At 41.9% G+C, this 10,000-nt stretch overlaps 1 protein-coding gene across 2 annotated transcripts in view; it reads left to right on the plus strand.

The window, feature by feature from the left end:
* Positions 1-10,000, plus strand: part of flnba (filamin B a) — a 114,482-nt gene that overhangs the window by 53,861 nt on the left and 50,621 nt on the right. For both annotated transcript variants that reach the window (XM_078247630.1, XM_078247631.1), the window contains exon 15: positions 143-286. In XM_078247630.1, coding sequence (XP_078103756.1) covers positions 143-286 — 144 coding nt within the window. The remainder of the gene's footprint in view (positions 1-142; positions 287-10,000) is intronic.

The following is a 10,000-nucleotide window of genomic DNA, read 5'->3' on the forward strand; positions in this document are numbered from 1 at the left end:
ATTCTTTTTTTGATAAAATGATGAATCCATTTCGATCTGCAAACCTTGCAAACAAACATTCGTATGCAGCTACATGTTTGGACTCGTTTGTTTCCATTTCAGCAAGGTTTGACCATCTTCTAATCTGTCTGTCTGTCTTTAGGACGCAGAGGGACTCCCTGTGGAGGTGAAGGTGAGGAGTAAAGCTGAGGGGCTGTACTCCTGCTCCTACACGCCCGCCTCTCCTCTCAAACACACCGTGGCCGTCGCCTGGGGAGGAGTCAGTGTCCCCAACAGCCCCTTCAGGGTAAGCAGCCAATCACAGCACCCCGTTAAAACAGCAAGTGATGTCCCACCGAAACCCGAGGATCCGGTTGAGGCAGAACCTGCTAAGGTCGTTCAATCAGAAGCTTTAGTTAAGGCAGAAAGCGTCAACGTTGTCCGATCAGAGACAACTGTCCCTCAGGAGAGTTTTAAGTCTGGGCAGTCTAAATGTAAAGATGCAAGCTGTAAAACTAAGAAGCCTCTGATCATCATCACGACATACACTGAGGAGAGGTACAGCTTCTAGTGAAATCTGTGATGGTGAGAAACACCCTAAAATGTCTTCAAGTAATTTGAAGTATCCTAACAAGAATATTGCATAAGGAGCTGATTATTTAATGACCTGCTTCATGTAGTTCTACTGGAACATAGGGTCAGTTTCAGCAGATATTAGTTTTACAAGTCTTACCTACTACACCTTTAACACGTCATTAACACTATACAAATGTTTTGTTGTTGACTAAGTAAATCATGACTGCCTATCACTAACAAACAACAATTGCAACTCATGTGTTCAACAAACCCTATTGCATTTTACATTTATTTTCACATTTTATATGTAGTAGTTTCTTCGACACACTGTAACCTCTCTGTCCATGCACTGTAACAACCTTTGGTTTGTCTTTTACAACCTCACTAATCATAACATGTTTGAATTAAGTTATTTTAACTGAAGTTGTTTCTGTGTACTGAAGAGGATTTAACCACCACATGCACTAACCAGCCTTTTCTGCACTGTAACCTCTCTGTCCATGCACTGTACCTCACTTAGCTTTTTGTTTTAACACTTTTCTTTGGTTGACCTGCACTAGAACTTCACTAATCTGAACCTTTCTGATGCAAGATGCAATCGGGTAAAGAGCTTTTGGGATTTAATTGGCAACAACCTGAAGAGGGAAACGTAATTAATGGAGAAAGGAGGCACCAGTAATCCTAAAACTATAAATATCTATTATATACTTTAAAGTAGGGCGGTCTTGATTAGGGGTGGGACAACATATTGTTAGAGCAATATATCGTCGTCCTTCGTGCGGTAGGAGAATCGGTACGCTCGCGCCAAATACTGATATTTTAATGAATGAAATAAGGCGTTCTGAATAGATGAACGAGGGAGACTTGACAATGAGTTAACCAGACGAAGAGGTTTTCAATGGGATGGTGGACAGCGGTTTGAGGAAACTAACAGATGCCCCAGCCATGTTTAAGTCCAAAGTCTGGACCCATAGCTGCTCTATAGTTGGGTCATTTTAATGTACAGACTGAAGAACAGCTGCAGAACAGCTGTTTTCTGGGTACAGAAAAAAAAACCTGCACTTAAGCTTTTCACGGGCATTTTGTATTCATAGTTAGACCGATATGGTGATGTTTCATTATAGGGTTGTCTAGCAATATATTGATTATTGCAGAATTCGTGATATTATCGGTATCGCGAGCCTGTGATTCCCAGCCCTATATTTGACCATACAGAGTCTGATCTGATACTTTATTTACTTACATGTTGATTAATTATGTATCTGACATATTGAAATCACAGCTGTAGTCTTAAATTATTGATCTATTATTGAAAATAACTGGGAAAATGTCACTCCTGAAACTAACGTGATGTAAAATATGGCCTAATCGGCCCCAATACGATACTTGGGATTGGCTCGGTACATCTCTACTTTAACATATGCACGGCCACATAATACAAATAATGATGTAATGGCTGTAAAAGTAACTGATGGACGCATACAATAATTATACTCCGTTTTCTGCTTTGCCAGTTTTTGACGTATTTGCCCGTCAGTCTTCGCTGTTGTGCATTGGTGGCCAAGACGGCTCAATCAGTACTCAGTTTGAGAAAACACAAGCACATGAAGACATCTACACCACTCTGACAACACAGGAGGCAAACCGAAAACAGCATTTTCTCTATTAACGATTACGAAAACTTCATTGTCCACAGATGTGAACATTTTTCAAGAATACAAGAGAGACATTACAAACAGTACGCAGCCAGGATGGCAAAACAGACAATACATTTCATAAAAAGTGACTTTACAAAGGTTACATTTACAAAAGTAAATAAATAGATAAATAAATGCTTGCTGTGCATGAAACCTGCAACAAATCTGAGAGTGCGCTGTGCTCCACATTAGCTTTTGATATTTTTGCTTCGGTGTCAATTGCCAGTAAATTGCTGTATGTTGTTTGTTTTATTGTCACAATAAATAAATAATAAATAAAATGTATAAAAATACAAACTTAAGATATTAAACTTAAAGGGTTAAACACGAGTGTTGCCAACGGGGAGGTTGTAGAGTAGAGCGCCCTCTGGTGGACGAAGAACGCAACGCCAACATTCAGAACATGGTTGAAGGGGGTTTCGTCCGTTTTTATTTTATTTTTTAAATATTCATTTAGCGGCCGTTATAAATGCCGATACCGATAGTTTGGAAAATGCCGATAATATCGGCCAATAATATCGGCCCGCCGATATATCGGTCGGGCTCTATTAAAGTGTGAGAGGTTCAGATAAGTGAAGCTCTGCTGTCGTCTCCACAGCATGTCATTTATATTTTTTATGAAGCAAATCTTGTTCCTGTTCTTTTTCACTTCATATGTGTAACGCATAGAAGTACAAATATCATTAGAACTGAGTGTTATTTACCATTAAAAGTTTGCAAAAGTGACTCACTGAGCTCCTTATTACATCCTCATTCATGAGGATCTGATTAAGGGATTTAAAGATGTTATTTAATTGAAGTCTTTTCAGAAAACTGTTAAAGGTGCCCTGCCATCACTGTGTGGTAATGTCTGAAGGTCTATCACTGACTCTGTACCTTGGTGACCTTGTTTGAAGCCATTCTAGCGTGGTATAGAAAGCCTGCAGGAAGACTCAGCTTGTTTGCCAGTTCTCATTAATATTCAACCAGCTAAGCTGCTTGACTCTGATTGGCTAACCGCTAGCCAATGAGAGCCTGGCTATCAGCATCCTTTACCCAGCGCTGGGTTAACTGGGCGAGCTCATGAATAGTAGTGAGCTCAGGCAACGCCACGTCAAACTGACCAGCTTTTGTAATTGGCTTATTTCTGTTCAGTGGCTAGAGCTGACAGAGGAGGTAGCAGTTCATTTTCACATTCACCACATAACACCAACACATATGGACCGAACACATATATATATATATATATATATATATATATATATATATATATATATATATATATATATATATATATATATATATTCAAAAAATGCAAGGGCAAACGGTTTGGTGTGGCAGGGCACCTTTAAATAACTGAAATAAAACGGTCAGAATGAAAGGGGTTTTATTTTACTCCTTTGCATTGTAATCATCTCTGTGAGCTTTGGGGCATTGTTAACAGCTGTCTTGCCTTCTCCCTGTTGTTTTTAAGGATTTTATAGTTTCACCCGCTGGCCAAATAAGGCTCATGAGAACTTCCAATAGGCCTTAGATATGTCTGGATATGTGTTTGTCTGTCCAGGAATTTCTGACGATGCCAACAGCCCTCAGGAGTTAGCTAAGACTTTCTTTGTGTTGCAACATCAGAGGTACAGAGTCATGATACAAGAACTCTTTAGACAAGACAAGTTGATGCAGCTTCAAAGAGCTTTTAAAGACTTTGCTGCATGAAAATATGGCGCAATCATCAAGCAAGAAAATTTGTGAAATCTGCTTTCAGACTGAGTGTTTGGTTTTGAACACAGCTTCATAGATGGATAGATGGGTGGGTGGATGGATGGATGGATAGGTGGGTGGGTGGGTGGGTGGGTAGGTAGGTGGGTGGATGGATGGATGGATGATGGATGGATAGATGGGTGGGTAGGTAGGTAGGTGGGTGGGTGGATGGGTAGGTGGGTAGGTAGGTAGATAGGTTGATGGATGGGTAGGTAGGTTGATGGATGGGTAGGTAGGTAGGTAGATAGATGGGTAGGTAGGTAGATAGATGGGTAGGTAGGTGGATGGATGGGTAGATAGCTGGATAGATGGATGGATAGGTGGGTGGATGGATGGATGGGTAGGTAGGTAGGTGGGTGGGTAGGTAGATAGATTATTATCATTGCATATCGCTACACAACGAAATTAAGATGACATCAATCACTCACTTAGCAGCATAAACATGTTTGCAGCTGTCGCCATGGTCCTGCTCCACTCCCTGCACCCCCCCCAACCAGCACCGTCAGACACCGCCTACCAAGAGCCTGGGTCTGTCCCAGGTTTCTCCCTAAAAGGGAGTTTTTTCTCGAGATCGCGAGACACTTTACAGATAGAGTAGGTCTAGACCACTCTATAATTTACAAAGCCCCAATAATGCTAGTAAAGATAAAAAAGTGCAACAATAAATAGATAAATATAGAGTAAAAAAAAAGTATTAAAACCAGAATAAAAAAACCAGTGCATTTTAAAACACAGTATGGTTCCAGTCCAGCTTAGCTTAGCCTTTCAGCCTTTCAGCAGCTCATTTATGGCCCTGGGAAAAATGCTATTTGTCATGCGGTTTGTCCGCGCCCTCATGACCCTAAGCCTTCCTGAGGGTCGGGTGTCAAACAGGATATGGCCAGGATTCTGCTACATAAAACGTTGGTGTTTGTTTTCTGTGATGAAAGTATTTCTACTGGTCCACAAGTGTATTTCAACTGGTTAAGGGAAGTTTATACTTGTCTAACGATTGAAATTATTCCAAAGTTTGGAGCGGATGTCACTGTGATGAATCAGCAGGCTTGCAGCAGCCTGCAGGCACCGACCACACCTTTTCTCCACCTTTTAGTGTTGATACAGTAGGCAGATAGAAAGTAAACAGTCACGCCCAGCTCTCAGTAGTGCTGGGAACACACAGCCGTGTGGGAAGGTAAAGAAGGCAGCGTGGAAGAGAGGCTCATGGTGGACACCTGACTTGAAACTAACTTCCACTGAGATCCACGACTGTGATGGAAAACAACACGTAACTGCAGATTTTGTGTTGTTGTTTGAATGTTTTGAAAACAGAATATTTACCTTTGCTGACGAGGCTCGGAAAAACCTGAAACTAAATTGTTATATGCAGGCAGGGTCAGCCTCGCCAGCATTTATTACAGTGACTTTTCACACCAAATCAATTAACTGCAGTGGAATTGGCACTTTGACTGGATAGAGTCACTGAGTTGAAATACGTCTGCCCAAAGGTTTTGCGTTGAGTTCCTCTTTGGCAACTCTGACGTGATTTTGCGCTTTTAACCGTTTATCTGTTTTAAGCCCCCAACGTCTCCTTTCAGGCAATGCTGCCTGGAAGGCACTAGGATTAGGCAATGGTTAGGGTTAGGTGCCTTGAAGTCAACGGTCGCAGCGCTGCCTGGAAGGCACTCGGATTAGGCAATGGTTAGGGTTAGGTGCCTTGAAGTCAACGGTCGCAGCGCTGCCTGGAAGGCACTCGGATTAGGCAATGGTTAGGGTTAGGTGCCTTGAAGTCAATGGTCGCAGCGCTGCCTGGAAGGCACTAGGATTAGGCAATGGTTAGGGTTAGGTGCCTTGAAGTCAACGGTCGCAGCGCTGCCTGGAAGGCACTCGGATTAGGCAATGGTTAGGTTAGGTGCCTTGAAGTCAACGGTCGCAGCGCTGCCTGGAAGGCACTAGGATTAGGCAATGGTTAGGGTTAGGTGCCTTGAAGTCAACGGTCGCAGCGCTGCCTGGAAGGCACTAGGATTAGGCAATGGTTAGGGTTAGGTGTCTTAAAGTCAACGGTCGCAGCGCTGCCTGGAAGGCACTCGGATTAGGCAATGGTTAGGGTTAGGTGCCTTGAAGTCAATGGTCGCAGCGCTGCCTGGAAGGAGACGTTGGGGGCTTAAAACACCATCGAGCCTTTTAACCTGCTCTGTATGAACTGCACCTCAGGAGAGGCATGACTTGCAGTCAGTTGTGTGACAGGAATCCGTGGTCATGGGATTACCTCGTTGCTAACAGAACAATAGCTGGCCCGGCTGGCTTGGCGGGCTAATGTGGCTGCCTAGTAAGCCCCGAACTTAGTCACTACGCAAATATACATCTTTAATAACTACATCCATGGATCTTTGAATGTAGTGTTGGCTTTGAGGATTAAGTGAGATCTGGTTGAAGTTAGGTTGATAAATAAAACTGTTGGGGCCCTAAGTCTGTAAAAGGGTTAGGGTTAAAAACCAACCTGGAAGACAGCTGATAAAATAAGACAATTGCTGCTTCTAAGCTTTACAACTTAGAGAAATGCATTGCACTCTCCAGACTGGCTTCTAGTTTTTATGTATTAGGTGATATTGAGTGTGTTGACTTTTGATCTATGTAATATGTTGAAACGATTGGGTAAATATAAAGGTCCTATAACATGCTGCTTTTTGGATTCTTTTATATAGGCCTTAGTGGTCCCCTAACACTGTATCTGAAGTCTCTTTATATAGACCTTAGTGGCCCCCTAACACTGTATCTGAAGTCTCTTTATATAGACCTTAGTGGTCCCCTAATACTGTATCTGAGGTCTCTTTTATATAGACCTTAGTGGTCCCCTAATACTGTATCTGAGGTCTCTTTTATATAGACCTTAGTGGTCCCCTAATACTGTATCTGAGGTCTCTTTTATATAGACCTTAGTGGTCCCCTAATACTGTATCTGAAGTCTCTTTATATAGACCTTAGTGGTCCCCTAATACTGTATCTGAAGTCTCTTTTATATAGACCTTAGTGGTCCCCTAATACTGTATCTGAAGTCTCTTTATATAGACCTTAGTGGTCCCCCTAATACTGTATCTGAAGTCTCTTTATATAGACCTTAGTGGTCCCCTAATACTGTATCTGAAGTCTCTTTTATATAGACCTTAGTGGTCCCCTAATACTGTATCTGAAGTCTCTTTATATAGACCTTAGTGGCCCTCTAATACTGTATCTGAAGTCTCTTTTATATAGACCTTAGTGGTCCCCTAATACTGTATCTGAGGTCTCTTTTATATAGACCTTAGTGGTCCCCTAATACTGTATCTGAAGTCTCTTTTATATAGACCTTAGTGGCCCTCTAATACTGTATCTGAAGTCTCTTTATATAGACCTTAGTGGTCCCCCTAATACTGTATCTGAAGTCTCTTTATATAGACCTTAGTGGTCCCCCTAATACTGTATCTGAAGTCTCTTTTATATAGACCTTAGTGGTCCCCTAATACTGTATCTGAAGTCTCTTTTATATAGGCCTTAGTGGTCCCCTAATACTGTATCTGAAGTCTCTTTTCTATAGACCTTAGTTCCCTGGTTGGGCAAAGCAGAGAAAGGGGAGGTAACCTTTCCCCTTATGACATCATAAAGGGAAGATTCCTGATTGGCCCATCTGAGCTTTCATTTTCTCAAAGGCAGAGCAGGATACCCAGGGCTCGGTTAACACCTATCACCATTTCTAGCCACTGGGGGACCATAGGCAGGCTGGGGGAGCTCATATTAATGTTAAAAAAAAAAAAAAACCTCATAAAGGGACATTTTCATGCCATCGGACCTCTAACTCTGCTTATTAACACGCAGAACATGCATTGTTTTAATGATTGCATTTTTTTTGTTTAACGGTGATTCTGTAACTAACATGTCTGCAACTCACCTTACTCATCAACTGTACTAAAACTCAACATCATTTCTATCCACTTAAGTGGAAGTTAGTTTGGTTTAAAAAATAAATTCTGACATTTCACTTAAATATTTTACTGTGTTTCATTCATTTACTTCAGTTTGCTGCTGTTTTTTCATTTTAGTGGGTATTTGTGGATTTCTTTCTCAATCATTTACATTACAAGTTTCAGTGTAATGCTATAATCTACTACAAAGTACCAACCAGAAATAAAGATTTTATAATCCTTGGTAATATAATGTAACCGTAACGCTGCAGAAGTAGATAAAATGTGTACATAAAACATTATGTAGCTGAGTGTGTAAAGTAAGTGATAATTACGTGTTATTGTGTTTTGTGGCTGTTTATTTTTGACAAGAAAACTCAGAAGTCTTTGATATTTTTGGGTAAACTTACTCCACCCTGCAGGGTTTGTCAGTACGTAAAGTCGCTAGTTGTTAAACAGTTTCTTTGCAGCTCTAAAGGCGCCGACGCACCAACCTGATAATCGTCCGTCTGACAGTCTGGCGAGGTCGGTGACTCGAGTTTGGTGTGTTCGTGCCGTCGTCCGTCGGAGGAGCCGTCGGCGTTCATTTGGGCTGATTTGACTTGTTGAATCTGCCAGTGGGCAGTCAGACTCCATGACACATCTGATTGGTGGAGTGCTATCCTTTGACTAGCCAATCAGTGCACTTATGTTACAACACTTAACGGAAATGACGAGCGGGATGAGCGTGACTAGAGTCTCTCAACATCTGACAAATCTGTTAAACTGACCTTTTGTTGATCTGAAATGAAGACAGATTCAGCAGCTGCACGGCCTGTTTCTCTCTTCAAATGTTTCCAGAAACACGTTACGGTGAACTATTTTAGGACGATATGAGATCGTATTCTGAACGAGATGCCATGATGGTCGGGGAGCAGCCAGACCCACGTGATGCGTTCCTCCAATCAGCTGCTGGTTTTCATTTTTGCGCGACAATACAGATTAGCGTCTTGTCTCTTTGGTGTTCTGAGGGACTTTTTGGACCGACTCGGGGAGACTGATCAGTCACACTGGCTTTACTGCTGACGGTCGGCGTCTGGTGGGTGTGTAACGGCCTTAAGTCCAATATTCTCTCTCTTTTAGCTCTGTTTTTGGTCTCCACCAACTCGACTCCTGTCTCTGCTCCCCTTTGTTCACCAGTTAGTCTCTCACTATGTCTGTCTGTTGTTTGGTGCTGAGCAGCAGGTTCAGCAACTGCACGGCCTGTTTCTCTCTTCAAATGTTTCCAGAAACACGTTTCGGTGAACTGTTTTAGGACAATATGAGACCGTATTCTGAACGAGACGCCATTAGGTCGGCTTTGAAAAACGGGAGAAGCCAGACCTACGTGACACGTTCGTCATTTCCGGTTTTCAATTTTTGGGCGACAATACAGATTAGCGCCGCCTGCTGTTATGGAGACGTATTACGTCTCGTGCACGTGCAGAACGTACGCTCAAGTCGGCGTCTCTTCAGTGTGTTCTGAGGCACTTTTTGGACCTCGGGGAGCCAGTCCGACTGGCTTTTCTGCCGACAGTCGGCCGTCGTGTTGGTGTGTCAGAACCTTAAAAGACAAAACTACATTTTTATGAAACATTATAAAATGACTACTCCTATAACTGTTCTTTTAGAGGTAAAATCTCAACAGTGTTCATTATAGATATGATCTGCTTCTACATATTCACATACAGAATGCCTTTTGCCTCTTGAGATCATGTTGGACAATCATTCATCAGGTCTTTATTGCAGCCTCTGGAGCTGCAGCTGGAAGATTAGCTTAGCGTATCACAGATATCATTTTAGAAAGTAAGGGGAAATCTGTTCACTTGAACACAACCTTACCTCACCCACAGAGCCTCCTATCTACACATTATTTGAATGTCACATTTAGGAACACTGAAAATATTTAGTACCACAAGCATGGTACCACTTTCAGGTTATCTATAATTATTGGCATGTCTCTGGGCCAAGAAGTATAGAAATATAGGCCCCCTGAATTAATTAACAATTATTTATATATATATATATATATATATATACTTTTATGGCAGATGATATGAAAGATAGCGTGCAATGATG

This window comes from Sander vitreus, chromosome 4 (genome assembly GCF_031162955.1).
Source record: "Sander vitreus isolate 19-12246 chromosome 4, sanVit1, whole genome shotgun sequence".
Classification (NCBI taxonomy): Eukaryota; Metazoa; Chordata; class Actinopteri; order Perciformes; family Percidae; genus Sander; species Sander vitreus.